This window comes from Trichechus manatus, unplaced genomic scaffold (genome assembly GCF_000243295.1).
Source record: "Trichechus manatus latirostris isolate Lorelei unplaced genomic scaffold, TriManLat1.0 scaffold00032, whole genome shotgun sequence".
Lineage (NCBI taxonomy): Eukaryota > Metazoa > Chordata > Mammalia > Sirenia > Trichechidae > Trichechus > Trichechus manatus.
The window spans coordinates 11183582-11198852 of NW_004443968.1; the positions used below are offsets into that span (position 1 = coordinate 11183582).

Below are 15271 nucleotides of genomic sequence, written 5' to 3' on the forward strand. Positions count from 1 at the left end.
TTACCACTAATGCCAAAGATAAGTAAATAGAGGTTTTTTTTTTTACCAACTTCTGAAGTCTGAAATTGATCAAACACGCAATCAAGATGCATTAATTACTGGTGATTGGAATGTGAAAGCTGGAAACAAAGAAGAAGGATCAGTAGTTGGAAATATGGCCTTGGTGATAGAAATGACAGCGGAGATCACATTACAGAATTTTGCAAGATCAATGACTTTTTCATCACAAATACCTTTTTTTCAACAACATAAATGGTGACTATACACATAGAGGAAACCCTGGTGGCGCAGTGGTTAAGAGCTACGGCTGCTAACCAAAAGGTCAGCAGTTCGAATCCACCAGGCACCTTGGAAACCCTATGGGAGAGTTCTACTCTGTCCTATAGGATCGCTATCAGTTGGAATCAACTAGACAGCAAGAGGTTTGGTTTTGGTTTGGTATACACGTAGACCTTGCCAAATGGAATATATAGGAATCAGATGGACTATGTCTGCGGAATGAGACCATGGAGAATCTCAATATCATCAGTCAGAACAAGGCCAGGGACTGACTGTGGAACAGACCATCAATTGTTCATATGCAAGTTCAAATTAAAGCTGAAGAAACCTAAAGAGACCTAGATAAATGGAAAAACATTCCCTACTCATGGATTAGAAGAATTAACATTATGAAAACATCAATACTACCCAAAGGGATCTATAGATATTATGCAATCCTGATTCAAATCCCAACAACATTCTTTAATGAAATGGAAAATCTAATTTCCAACTCCATATGGAAAGAAAAGAAGCACCGAATAGCTAAAGCATTATTGAAGAAGAAGAACAAAGTAGGAGGCCTCATGGTTCCCCATCTCAGAAGTTACTGTATAGCCATGGTAATCAAAACAGCCTGGTACTGGTACAACGACAACACATAGACTAATGAAACAGAACTCAGAACCCAGAAGTAAATCTATCTAGCTATGGACAGCTGAACTTCAACAAAGGGTCGAAGTCCATTCAATGGGGAAGAGATAATCTCTTTAACAAATGGTGCTGGCAAAACTGGATATCCATTTGCAGAAAAATAAGACAGGTCCATGCCTCACACCATACACAAAAACTAACCCAAAAGGAATCAAAGACCGAAATGTTAAACCTAAAACTATAAAGTTCCTGGAAGATAAGGGACAAAGCGAGGGGTCCTAATTTATGACATAAATACACTATCAAACAAAGCTAAAAATGCACAAACAACAGAAGATAAACTAGATAACTGGTTTATCTAGACATTAAATACTTACACTCATCAAAAGACTTTACCAAAAGAGTAAAAAGAGAACTTACAGACTGGGTAAAAAATTTTTGGCAATGATATATCTCACAAGGGTCTAATCTCTAAGATAGAGAACATCAACACCTCAACAACACAAAAACAAACAATCCAATAAAAAAATGGGTAAAGGATATGAACAGACACTTCACAAAGAAGACAATAAGGTGGCTAACAAACATGTGAAGAGAGGCTGGTGATCATTTGCCATTAGAGAGATGCAAATCAAAGCCCCAATAAGATGTCATCTTACCCCTTCCAAAATCGCACTGATCAAAAAAAAAAAAAAGGAAAACAGCAAATGCTGCAGAGGTTGTGAGAAGACTGGAACTCTTATATCCTGCTGGTGGGATTGTAAAATGATACAGCTATGGAAAATTATATGGTGCTTCCTCAAAAAGCTAGAAATAGAAATACCATATGATCCAGCAATCCCACTCCTAGGTATATATCTTAGAGTAATAAGAGCAGTGATATGGACATATGCACACCATGTTCATTGCAGCAGTATTCACTGTAGCAACAACATGGAAACAACCTAAGTTCCCATCAATGGATGAATGGATAAACAAAACGTGGTTCGTACATACAATGGAATACTATGCAACAATGAATAATAATCAGTCTGTGAAACATTTTATAACATGGATGAATGTGGAGGACATTATGTGGCATGAAATAAGCCAATCACAAAAGGACAGATATTATATGATACCACTTGTATAAAAATTGAAGAACAGGTTTACACATAGAAAGCAACATTCTTTGATGGTTACCAGTGTTTGAAGGGTGAGGGAGGAGAATTACTCCCTAGATCATAGAAACCTGTTAATTCTGGTGAAGAGAAAGGCAATACACAATATGGGGAAGTCAGCATAATGTGACCAAGGTAAATACAGACACTAAGAGGTACGCAAGAATAAAGGACAACTATGGTAAATGCTATAACATATACAATTCTCTAACAATAGTAATAACAATCAAAAATTTGTGAGTGGTTACATAGGTAGATATGTCTTAGTCATCTAGTACTGCTATAACAGAAGTACCACAAGTGGATGGTTTTAACAAAGAGAAGTTTATTCTCTAATAGTCCAGTAGGCTACAAGTCCAAATTCAGGGCGTCAGCTCCAGGGGATGCTTCCTCCATTGGCTTTGGAGGAAGGTTCATGTCATCAATCTTCCCTTAGTCTGGGAGCTTCTCTGCGCAGGAACCTCAGGTACAAAGAACGTGCTCTGCTCCCAGCACTGCTTTCTTGGTGGCATGAGGTTCCCATGTCTCTCTGCTCACTTCTCTCTTTTTGTCTCAAAAGAGACTGGCTTAAGACACTACCTAATTTTGTAGACCTCATCAATATAACTGCTGCTATTCCATCTTATTACATCATAGTGATAGCATTTACAACACATAGGGAAATAACATCAGATGATAAAATGGTAGACAATCATACAATACTGGGAATCATGGCCCAGCCAAATTGATATACACATTTTCGGGGGCTATAATTCAACCCATGACAATATGTATGCTATATAGGTGAGGGAGGGCATATGGAAGTACATGAGTGTGCATTCTTAGGTATAGTGGGCATTTGTATACACATATTTGTATGTGTTGTATATATATTCATATATATAATAGACCACATAGGGGGCATGTTATGGAAACTTTTTAGACCTTTCCAAACACCTCATAGGACTGAGTTACTGGGCTTGAGGTTAAGGAACATAGTGTCAGGGGACAACTAGGTCAATTGGCATAACATAGTTCATAAAGATAATGCCCTATATCCTAGTTTGGTGAGTAGTTTCTGGGGTCTTAAAAGCTTGCCAGCGGCCATTTACGATACAACTATTGGACTCTTCCTGTCTGGAGCAAAAGAAACCAAAGATTCAAGGACGCAATTAGTCCACAGGACCAATGGCCCACATGAACCACAACCCTCCTCTACCCTGAGACCACAGCCAGATAGTGCCTAGTCACCACTACCGATAACTCTGATCTGGGTAACCATGGAAGTTCCCCGTTCGAATGGGAGAAAAATGTAGAACGAAACTCAAATTCATAAAAAAACAGCAGACTTACTGGACTGGCAGAGACTGGAGGAACCCCCAAGACTATCATCCTAAGATACCCTTTAAACCTGGAACTGAAGCTACTTCTGGAGGTCACCTTTTGACCAAGTAAGATTGGCCTATAAAGTAAACAATAACACCCATGAGGAATGTGCTTCTTAGCACAATCAACTCTAGGAGACCAAATGGGAAGCGACATTTGCCCAAAAGCAAAGATGAGAAGGCAAGGAGGGGCAAGGAAACTGGAGGGATGGAAATGGGGAAGGCAGGGTGGAAACAGGGAGAGTGCTAACACATTGCAGGGATAGCAACCAATGTCATGGAAAAATCTGTGTATGAATTGTTGAATGGGAAACAAATTTTCTGTGTAAACTTTCATCTAAAACACCATAAAATGTTCAAAAAAAAAAAAAAAAGATGATCATGAAAAGGATCTTAAAGAGATCAGAAGATTGACCGTGTGTGATATTGTATTGGCCAAGATAAGTTGCACTAGCTGCTGTAATAACTGACCTCAAAATGTCTGGCTTACTTCAATAAAGATTTTTTATATCACAGTACAATGCATGCCGTGAGGAGGCTCTGCTGTAACCAGTCATTCAGGAGCCCAGGTTTCTTCTATGCTGCAGCTCCAGCATCTTCATGTACATGGCTTCAAGGTTGACTTGGCTTCATCCAGTTGGGAGATGGAAGGTTAAAGACAGTGAAGAGGGCACACCTACTCTTAACTGCCACAGCAGGGATCATATTCAATTGGTGAGAACTAATCACCTGGTCCTATCTACATGCAAAAATATTGGGAAATATAGTTCATACGCCTGGAAGAGAAAACAGGTTTGGGAGCATTTAGCTAGGTTCTGTCATATACACAGAGACTGGTCTACTAGACCAGGGATTCTCCATATAACTTGAGCATCACCAGGTCTAAGTTTTGAAATCCCTTATGAAGCTTCCACCTCTCTTTTCTGCCTTCCTTAATATTGGAATCTGCAGGCAGTACTACATCATTTGTAGGTCCCTGCTTAAGCCATGATGCTCCATGTTGCCACACCTTTGCATGTGATTCTGTCCCCTTTGCCTGATACTCCTTCCCTTCCAACCTCCTCCTCCTCCAAATCCAGCAAATTCCTCGTCTTTTAAGACCTAAATCAATGGTTACTTCCTCTATGATGACATGGAAGGCACAGATCTTTCTTTAATGCTCACTGAACTTTATTTCTTCTTACCTCTATTATGGAAAAATTACTTAAGGACCAGCACGTTTTCAAAAGGATCGAGTTCATTAATATTCACAATCTAGTGACCATTAATAGACTGGGTCATTTGTCTTAGTATCACTCATGTCTACCTAGCACAGGCCTGGTTCTCATACTCAGTAACTGAGGAAAGAATGAATTCCTGCCACTCTCAGCTGCCACACTTCTAGTGCCTTTGTTTTCACTTGTGGTTTACCGGAGGGGACTAACAAGGAAACATATTTTCTATTAACATAACAGAAAAGGCGATCCTGTATTCTTGATTTTCTCTTCGGGTGGTTAGGTTCTAGAGACTAAAAGAGAAAGTATACTGAGCGCAAAGGGAAATTACATTTAAAAAAAAAAAAAAAAAGTGACCACATAGAGAATGCCTCCTATTATATCCTATCTGAGCATGAGAAACTATTACTTTCAACTGAGCAACAAGGGCTCATAATAATAAGCCGTAGACATTCCACAGGGCTCTTACCCTAGTCTTTTCACTGCCCTACTCAGTATCTGTTTCATACCCTCAAAATAGCTCTTTTGAGAAAAGAAAGAGCATGATTTTAAAGTAGGGCAAAATAAATAAATAAAAGGATAAACAAGAACTCTTTCAACTGAGAGTACTTGTAAGAATTTTAATGTTTATGGAAAAGCTGAGCCCCTGGCCCTTCTTCCTGGTATTAGCAGTGGAGTCCAGTGTTTATTTGCACTGAGGTAGTTCGAGGTCTTTGGGGCATTCATAACCTTTACTTAAGTGCTTTATCATAAAAGAATCTGAAGTATCCTTGCATTAGCATGATCGTTATTTTTTTCAGTGGGTCTGAGAAGCAATTGTTAAATATGTAGCCAGTATGTTTACCGAGAAATCTCCCAAGTACACTAGCACTTAGCTTGTAAACACGTCAAATACCTCACACATAACTTCTTTTAAAAGCTATCACAGTAAAAGCTCCGACACTTAAAAAAAAAAAAATCCTGCAGTTGCTACAATTTGGGTAGAATATGCCAAATACAGCTAGAAATAGTAAATAATCCACTAAAAGCGACATTAGCAAATTACTTGGCACGTGAACAAAGAACTCTTTCTGCACCAGCATGAATGTTGCCTTTATTTTTTCTCACGAGTACGATTTTAGAAAACAGCTGTAGTGCATGTTGACAAATGACAAAGCAGAAGACTTGGTAAAATACTTTTGGTCAAGGCCAAGAGGGAAGAAAAACCAAGTTGCTAGCAAAGTAAACCGGCTTGAATCCCAATCTTCCCCCACTTCTTTTTTTTAGCCTTTAGTGAGCAGGGGCCTCACTGCCCCACCCCACTTTGCTTGGCTCTGGTTACACAGACCCTTTAGAGTAGAACCAACTTGCTGCAGGCAGATTGGCGGGCGGGGAGCTCTAGGGCTTGCGCGTTTTGTTAATTTGTTTCCCGCGGCGCCCGGCGCCGGCCCCTCCTTTTCCTCCGGCCGCGGCTCAGGGGCCTCCGACTGGAGCGCGTCCCCCGCATCCAGTCGCCCCCGGGGACCGGCTCGTGCTGTGTCCGCCCGCCTGGTCCGCCCAGGGGGCGGAGGCCTCGGCTTTTCTCCTCACCCCCTCCCTGCCAGCAGGAGGAGGAGCAGCAGCAGGAGGCGACAGCTGCCCAGCCGAGGAGGCGCGGCGGAGAGGGGGCTGCAGTCAGCGGAATTCACTCCAGGCTGCAGACCGGCCCCGCGCCCGGCGACTCGGGGCGGCGGCCCGGGAGGCGGGAGCGGCGCGGCCGCCCGGGATGTTCCTGGGTACTTCCTGACTGGCTGGCAGCGCGCACAAGGCCGACTCGCACGCCCCGTCCCCCGGAGCTCGCTCGCTCCCTCTCTTGCTGGCTCGCGCGGCCTCACTCTGCGTCGGCCGTGCTGCGGTGGAGGCGCGCGAGGGGGACGCGGCCGGGGATGAGAGGATTGCGGGTAAACACGACGCCGACGGGCCCCGAGAGGCCGTGAGAAGCCGGTTTACTCCGAGTCACCGCGCTGCCCTTGGATTTGAGACCATGTACGTACGCGTCGCGGTCCTACCATTGTCTGTATCCCGAACGCGTGTCGTGCGCCTGGGCGAGGGGCTCGTGCCCATCCTCGCCGCGCGCCTGCCCCCCGCACTTCCTGTTCCGATTAAAGTGGACAATCGCACTGACTGTGGTCTTTTTCTCCCCTCGCCCCCTTCTCTGACCGTGTAGGTCCATTCACATCGTGGCGCTGGGGAACGAGGGGGACGCATTTCACCAGGACAATAGGCCGTCGGGGCTTATCCGCACTTACCTGGGGAGAAGCCCTCTTGTCTCGGGGGACGAAAGCAGCTTGTTGTTGAATGCGACCAGCACGGTTGCGCGTCCCGTGTTCACCGAGTATCAGGCCAGCGCGTTTGGGAACGTCAAGCTGGTGGTCCACGACTGTCCTGTCTGGGTAAGGGGCAGCAGCTGCTCTGTGCCGAAGCTGAAGGAGCTTTTCTTTCTCTTTGTTTTTTTCCTTACCCTTTGAGCCCTTGCGTGAATGTGGAGTGTCTGGGTCCCTTGGGAAGAGTTTTTAAACATTTTGGAGGAAAATCTTTGGTTCTTTGTTTCATTGAGCGGGGGCAGCTCAGTCAGAGAACACTCTTGGAAGGCAAAAAGCTCCAGTGGGAATGTGGAGCACTTATTCGTACACTTCTCGCTGTGGGTTGTCCCTTGGTAGGCAGCTGACAGTTGAATGTGCTAACCCCAAGGGAGGGGGTCACCACGTTTCACCAGCAAAGAGCAGTGTTTTTTTATGCCTATCCAGTGGGTGATAATGTAAAAATACTTTCACTGGGGCCTTTCAGAAATGGAATCTCTGAAAAAGGGGAAAAAGGGACTGAAAATTAATTTCAAATGATTCATTTTTAGTGTTATCCACCTCTGAAAATTTTAAAATTAGTGTTTTTATTTTGAATAATGCAGATATTCTTAACATATGGGCCATTTGCTATTAATGACTCATAAATGAGAAGTATTATTAATACTGCTTAGAATTAATTTTTTTTTAATTTGGAGTAATTGAAATAAGTGATAACAGTAGATCAATTCCAATTTAATTATTGAGTGTTTGGTAAAAGGAGAAAGGAGTCTACTTCCTCACACACATAAATGTTCTCAGTATACAATAACATTTTGAATGTTTTCATTAATCTTGGAAAATTTCTGATTCTTTACTGATACTGGAATTATATTACATTTAAACATTGAATTTTATAATAGGAGAAAATTCAATATCTGAAAAGAAAATACATATGGATTAGCATTAAACGAGATTTTGCATTCAAACAGCAATTTAAAAAAAAAAAAACACCTGAATGGGGGCCATAAGGAACTAGCACACCTTTCTAAAGAGACGTATCCAATGTGCATAGAAAAATTTCTTATGTAGTTTTCCATATTATGAAAGAAAAGATCATTTTCCCATATGAATTTTCAGTTAAGGAGAGTTGTTGTTGTGTGCCATCGAGTTGATTCCGACTCACAGCAGCCTCATAGGACAGATTAGAACTGCCCCATTAGGTTCCCAAGGTTGTAATCTTTATGAGAGCAGATGCCTAGTGTTAGAATCCACCAGCAGCTCCTCAGAACAGACCTGCTGATCTGCTCCTGTAAAGATTACAGCCTAGGAAACACTATGGGGCAGTTCTGCTTTGTTCTATTAGGGTGGCTATGAGTTGGATTTGGCTTGACAGCAAGTAATAACAAAGGAAAGTGGCCAAAATAAATGAAAACCAAGCTTTTTCAATAACAGGGTTGCTGTTGAGTCCCTAATTATGACAGTGATGATGCTGATCATAAGAAGTGTTGATAGAGAACTTATTTGAGGGAGTCCCTGCAAACAAATGAAACACTTCTTTTACTTCAGCCCTTTCAAGAATCTTACAGCGTACAAACTTATTGGTTCAACATGCAGTTGAACACATGAGTTAGTAGAGTAAATAAATGTCGGGAAAATAAAATAAGCTGAATTAGCATGTTAGAATTGCCTTTCTTGTTTTTTCTTTTAGCTGTTAATCCCTTCCTGTTTATGTTGTTAATTTAGCAAAAAGCAATACTGGTGATCCCATGTATTGTGTGTAGTGAATGAAGTCTTCCAAATGCATTAAAATAAGCCTCTTTAGCCTGGATTTTTGCCATATACTAATTGTTATAGTTTATTATGCTAATCAGTTTTTGTTTGGCTAGACTCTGGCCTTGCTTAAGGCACTCAGTTTGTAACCAGGTACAGTTTTGTAGGTCATAATGGTCTTCAGGCATAGTAGTATAAATTTCCAGGACTAGTCTTTGTAAAGTGCTTTTCTTCCTTTGGTGGTGAGGAAAGCCCATCAGAGATATTAAAGTTGATTGTATTCATCAGCTGATATTTGTCATAAGTACTGAATGAGAATATTAAATATAGCAAAGCAGATAGAGCACAGATTTTGATATCAAAGAACTTGATTTTAGAACCCCACACTGCCACTTAATGGCCACATGTCCTTGATAAGTCATTTATCCTCTCTCAGCCTAATAGTCCCTGTCTCCTAGAGCTGTGGTAAGGATTAAATGAGATAGCACATGTAAACTTCTTAGCATAGCAGCTGGCATGTAGGGGGTGCTCAGTAAATGATAGCTCTTCTGCTAATGAATGTTTATTACTGCTTTAGCCATATATCAGTTGTACTAAGCAAGAGGAGAGTTTTCCTGCACATTATTCAGTAGTTACACAAAGTACATTGAGGCAGTGGTGTTAGTACTTAGTAGGTGCCTGTATTTGCAGTCTCACGGTCAAGTAGGATAAAGTTGTTTCACTGTAGAAATTCAGATTTTTTTTAAATTACTTCTAAAGAGATTTAAAAATGATTTTTAAAAAGATGAGTTCAGTTCTTCAAATGTGGCTCCAAGCCTTGTGTTGCATAACCCCCCAGAGGAAATCCTGGAGCTGATTTACAAAGGGTGGGAGAATTTGATTTCCTTCGTAATTCTGGAAACCAGTGGAGCACTTTCTCTTGGACATAGTTCGAGAAAAAAATGCTGTCTTAGAGTTTTGGAATGAGATAGTCGTGCTTCTCTTCCCTAGTTCTCATCTGCAGCTCTTTAGCCTTACTCTGGATCTTCGCCTTATATACTTGGCACTTTTTAAATAAATGTGTTTCCGATTCATTAGATGTAGCCCATTATTTAGTATAGAACTCTCCCACCCACTCCCTTTTCCTGTGTAGTTACACTGTCATTTCATTTTACATTTTTGCATCTTTTCCTGTTTACCAAAAATATTCCAAAAAAAGCAGTGAGGTAATACATTTCCAGTTTTTTGTGTGTATGGTATTTGAAGCTCTGATACAATCACAGTCTTCACGTCTTCAGTACTATAGTATTAATGATGCCAATACCCATTTTCTCATGACATTTTTCCTTAAATGTCTCCTTCTCACCCCCATATACCTTTCTGGTAACTGGAATTTCGAGCTATCTGGAACGCAAAGAGAAATTAATTTGATCTATTCTCTCAGAGTGAAATGATTATTTAATATTGGTTCCACTTATATTTAATTTTTTATCCCATTCATCTGACTTTTCCCTCTTTCTTTGTTACACTTATATACTTTGTTATACTTGTATATTTGAACTTGAATAACACAATTGGAACTGAAGAGGTTTTGTGGTTTGGGTTTTAGAAATTAGAGTAGAGCTCTGCTGGGAAGCTTTCACGTTTCCTTGCCCTGTGTCTTACTCTGCTTCTACCCACTGTTAATCCCCTGCTCAGTGCAGACCTTTGCCTTTGGTGTTTTTATTCCACAGTTCGCCAATTTTTTGGTTCTTTTAAACTTCCTTAAAAAATGCTCTATCCATCCCATTTTCAAAAGGGTATTCATACCTAAAACTTCTGCAATCGTCCTTACTCTGAGTGTACTTGTGGGAGATGGGCAGGTTGGGGAGTATATAAGGAATGGGAGAGGCTTTGCAGGGGGTGAGGAGCCCTGGCAACACAGTAGTTAAAGTGCTTGGCTGCTAACCAAAAGGTCCACAGTTCGAACACACCAGCAGCTCTGCAGGAGAAAGGTATGACGGTCTGCTTCCATAAAGATTGCTGCCTTGGAAACCTTAAGGGGCAGTTCTACTCTGCCCCGTAGGGTTGCTATGAGTTGAGTAGACTCAACAACAATGCGTTTGGTTTTGGTTTGGTTGCAGGAAGTTGGGGAGGCACTGGTGAGAAGACGCCCTCACAGCAGAAGGGCATTGCTCTATAACACTCCTCCAGAATTTTCCATCATAGGGTAAAATGTCTGTCACACAGATCTTGAATGAATGATTGCTTCAAACACCATCACTGAGTTTTGGACTCATGTTTCAAAGTGCAAACTTTAATAATCCAACAATGTTTAGACCTGTTAGCCACATCTAGCTGTCTTATCTCCTTATCTATTTTTGTTACATGCTAGAAATACATACCAAAGACCCCCCTGAAAGGACACATATTGATTAAAAGTTAACTTGATATGGGAAGGAAGCTATTATGGATGTGGCAGTGGTATTACGATACATAAAGATATTTTCCTTATGGCAATATTCACACAAAATTTTGAAAAATTCTTTTAAAATGCATGTGTAAAATATTAAAGCACTAAGTTATAAGGAATGAGGTTCATAATAAATTACTTTTGGTCCCAATCTAAATGTATTGTTAAATGCAGTCCAAAAGTAAAGATTTCAAAACTAGTAAGGTTTATCCTAAACTTTTAATTTATAGCAAAATACATTAATTGCAGATACATCCCTTACCATGTTAACCCCTTAATAACAGATACATAATCTCTTTTGGAGGCATAAGCCACCCCCCCCGGATACACTACACACATACAGTATTGTCCAAAGAATGGTTAAAGTTGAAAAGTATAGATGAATTTTGAAAATATGGATGAAATATGTAGAACAACACAGTTCATAGTTGATCTACGATATCAAAACACCGAAAAATCCTGCTGCATCAAACTGAGTTACCTAAAATCCTTTGAAGCATCTATACTCATACCAATGCATTGCTTCTAATGCCATAATGTTACATACTTGAAATTATTAGGTGATAAAAGCAGAATTTTTTTTTATTGTACTTTAGATGAAGGTTTACAGAACAAACTAGCTTCTCACTAGACAGTTAGTATGCATATTGTTTTATGACGTTGGTTAACAACCCCATCACATGTCAGTACTCTCCCTTCTCAACCTTGGGTTCCCTATTACCAGCTTTCCTGTCCCCTCCTACCTTCTAGTCCTTGCCCCAGGGCCGGTGTGCCCCTTTAGTCTCGTTTTGTTTTATGGGCCTGTCTAATCTTTGGCTGAAGGGTGAACCTCAGGAGTGACCTCATTACTGAGCTAAAAGGGCTTCCAGGGGCCATACTCTCGGGGTTTCTCCAGTCTCTGTCAGGCCAGTAAGTCTGGTCTTTTTTTGAGTTAGAATTTTGCTGTAGATTTTTCTCCATCTCTGTCCGGGACCCTCTACTGTGATCCCTGTCAGAGCAGTCAGTGGTGGTGGCCAGGTGTCATCTAGTTACACTGGATTTAGTCTGGTGGAGGCCATGGTAGTTGTGGTCTCTTCGTCCTTTGGACTAATCTTTCCCTTGTGTCTTTAGTTTTCTTCATTTTCTCTTGCTCCTGAAGGGGTAAGACCAGTGGAGTATCTTACAGGCTTTTAAAGCTGTAAGTTGGCTGCTCACAGGCTCTTAAGACCCCAGATGCTACTCACCAAAGTAGAATGTAGAACATTTTCTTTATATACTATGTTATGCCAGTTGAGTTAGATGTTCCCTGAGACCATGGTCCCCACAGCCCTCAGCCTAGTAATTTGGTCCCTCAGGGAGTTTGGATTTGCCCATGGAGCTTCCATGACCTTTCTCTGAACGAGTCATGCTGGCTTTCTCAGTATTGTGTACTGTCTTGCCCTTCACCAAAGTTACCACTTGTCTATTTAGTGTTTTTCCACCCCCACCCCTCCTCTCCCTCGTAACTATCCAAGATTGTTTCTTTTTTGAGTATAAACTTTTTCATGAGTTTTTATAGTTGTTTTTATAGTAGTGGTCTCATACAATATTTGTCCTTTTGTGATTGACTTATTTCACTCAGCATAATGCCTTCCAGATTCATCCATGTTGTGAGATACTCTGGAGATTCATCATTGTTTTTTGTTGTTGCATAGTACTCCACTGTGTGTATGTACCATAGTTTGTTTATCCATTCATCTGTTGATGGGCATGTAGGTTGTTTCCATCTTTTTGCTATTGTGAACAATGCTGCAGTGAACATGGGCGTGCATATGTCTATTCATATGACAGCTCTTATTTCTCTAGGATATATTCCAGGGAAGGGATAGCTGGAGTCTATGGTATTTGTATTTCTAGCTTTCTAAGGAAGTGCCATATCATTTTCCAAAATGGTTGTACCATTTTGCATTCCCACCAGCAGTGTATAAAAGTTCCAATCTCCCCACAGTCTCTCCAACATTTGTTATTTTCTGTTTTTTTGATTCGTGCCAGTCATGTCGAAGTGAGATGGTATCTCATTGTGGATTTGATTTGCATTTCTCTAATGGCTAGTGATCATGAACATTTCCCCCTGTGTCTCTTAGCCACTTATATATCTTCTTTGATGAAGTGTCTGTTCATTTCCTTTGCCCATTTTTTAGTTGAATTATTTGTCTTTTTGTTGTAGAGGTGTTGGGGTTTCCTGTAGATTTTAGAGATTAGACTTCGTCGGATTTGTCATGGCCAAATTTTTTTTCCCAGTCTGTAGGTTCTCTTTTTACTCTTTTGGTGAAATCTTTTGATGAGCGTAAGTGTCTGATTTTTGGAAGATCCCAGTTATCTAGCTTATCTCCTGGAGTTTGTATGTTGTTAGTTAATGCCGTGTATTACGGTGTCTAGCGTTGATCCTGTTTTTTCTCCTATGATCTTTATAGTTTTTGGTTTTATATTAGGTCTTTGATCCATTTTGAATTAGTTTTTGTGTATAGTGTGAGGTATGAGGCCTGTTTCTTTTTTTTGCAGATGGACATCCAGTTTTGCCAGCACCATTTGTTAAAAAGACGGTCTTTTCCCCATTTGATGGACTTTGGGCCCTTGTTGAAGATCAGGTGACCGTAGGTGGATGGATTTACATCTGGTTTCTCGATTCTGTTCCATTGGTCAATGTATCCGTCATTGTACCAGTACCAGGCTGTTTTGACTACCGTAGCTGTAGAGTAGGTTCTGAGGTCAGGTAGTGTGAGTCCTCCTACTTTATTCTTCTTCAGTAGTACTTTACTTATCCAAGGCCTCTTCCCTTTCCATATAAAGTTAATGATTGTTTTTTCCATCTCTTGAAAGAATGTTGGTATTTTAATTGGGATTGCATTGTATTTGTAGATTGCTTTCGGTAGAATTGTCATTTTCACAATGTTGTGTCTACCTATGCATGAGTATAGTTTGTTTTTCCGTTTATGTAGATCTCTTTTGGTTCCTTGCAGTAGTGTTCTGTAGTTTTCTTTGTATAGGTCATTTATATCCCTGGTTAGATTTGTTCCTAAGTATTTTATTTTTTAGATACCATTATAAATGGTGTTGTTTTCCTGATTTCCTTTTCGGCCTTTCTTTTTATTGGTGTATAGGAATCCAACGGATTTTTGTATGTTTATCTTGTATTCTGCTACTCTGTTAGTGCCAGTAGTTTTCTCCTGGAGTCTTTTGGGTTCTCTGTGTATAGTATCCTATCATCCACAAATAAGGACAGTTTCCTTCTTCCTTACCAATTTGGATGCCCTTTATTTCTTTTTCTTGCCTTATTACTCTAGCTAGGACTTCCAGCACAATGTTAAATAGAAGTGATGATAAAGGGCAGTCTTGGCTTGTTCCTGTTCTCAAGGGGAATGATTTCAGCCTCTCTCCATTAAGAATGATGTTGGCTGTTGGTTTTGTATAGGTGCCCATTATTACGTTGAGGAATTTCCCTTCTAGACCTATTTTATTGAGAGTTTTTATCAGAAATGGGTATTGGACTTTGTCAAATGCCTTTTCTGCGTCGATTGAGATGATCATGTGATTCTTTTCTCTTATTTATATGGTGGATTACGTTGATTGATTTTCTAATGTTGAACCATCCTTGCATGCCTGGTATGAATCCTACTTGGTCATGGTGTATTATTTTTTTGATATGATGCTGAATTCTATTGGCTACAATTTTGTTGAGAATGTTTGCATTTATATTCATGAGAGATACTGGTCTGTAATTTTCTTTTTTGTCGTGTCTTTTCCTGGTTTTGGTATCAGGGTTATGCTGGCTTCATAGAATGAATTGGGAAGTATACCTTCCTTTTCTATGTTCTGAAATAGTTTGAGTAGTACTGGTGTAGGCTCTTCTCTGAATGTTTGGTAGAATTCTCCAGTGAAGCCATCTGGGCCAGGACTTTTTTCTGTTGGGAATTTTTTTAATTACCTTTTCAGTCTCTTCTCTTGTTATGTGTCTGTTCAGATTTTCAACGTCAATTTATGACATTTTGGGTAGGTAGTGTGTTTCTAGAAACTGGTCTATTTCCTCTAGATTTTCAAATGTATTGGAGTATAGTTTTTCATAGTACTCTGTTATGATCCTTTTTATTTCAGTTGGATCTGTTGT

General features: G+C 40.4%; 1 protein-coding gene across 1 annotated transcript in view; it reads left to right on the forward strand.

The window, feature by feature from the left end:
* Nucleotides 1-6240: 6240 nt before the first annotated feature.
* RHOBTB3 (Rho related BTB domain containing 3) overlaps nt 6241-15271 on the forward strand; it is a 71127-nt gene continuing 62096 nt past the window's right edge. The window contains exons 1-2 of the mRNA XM_023730127.1: nt 6241-6651; nt 6833-7058. Of these exons, the coding sequence (XP_023585895.1) occupies nt 6650-6651; nt 6833-7058 (228 nt within the window). The 5' untranslated portion in view covers nt 6241-6649. The remainder of the gene's footprint in view (nt 6652-6832; nt 7059-15271) is intronic.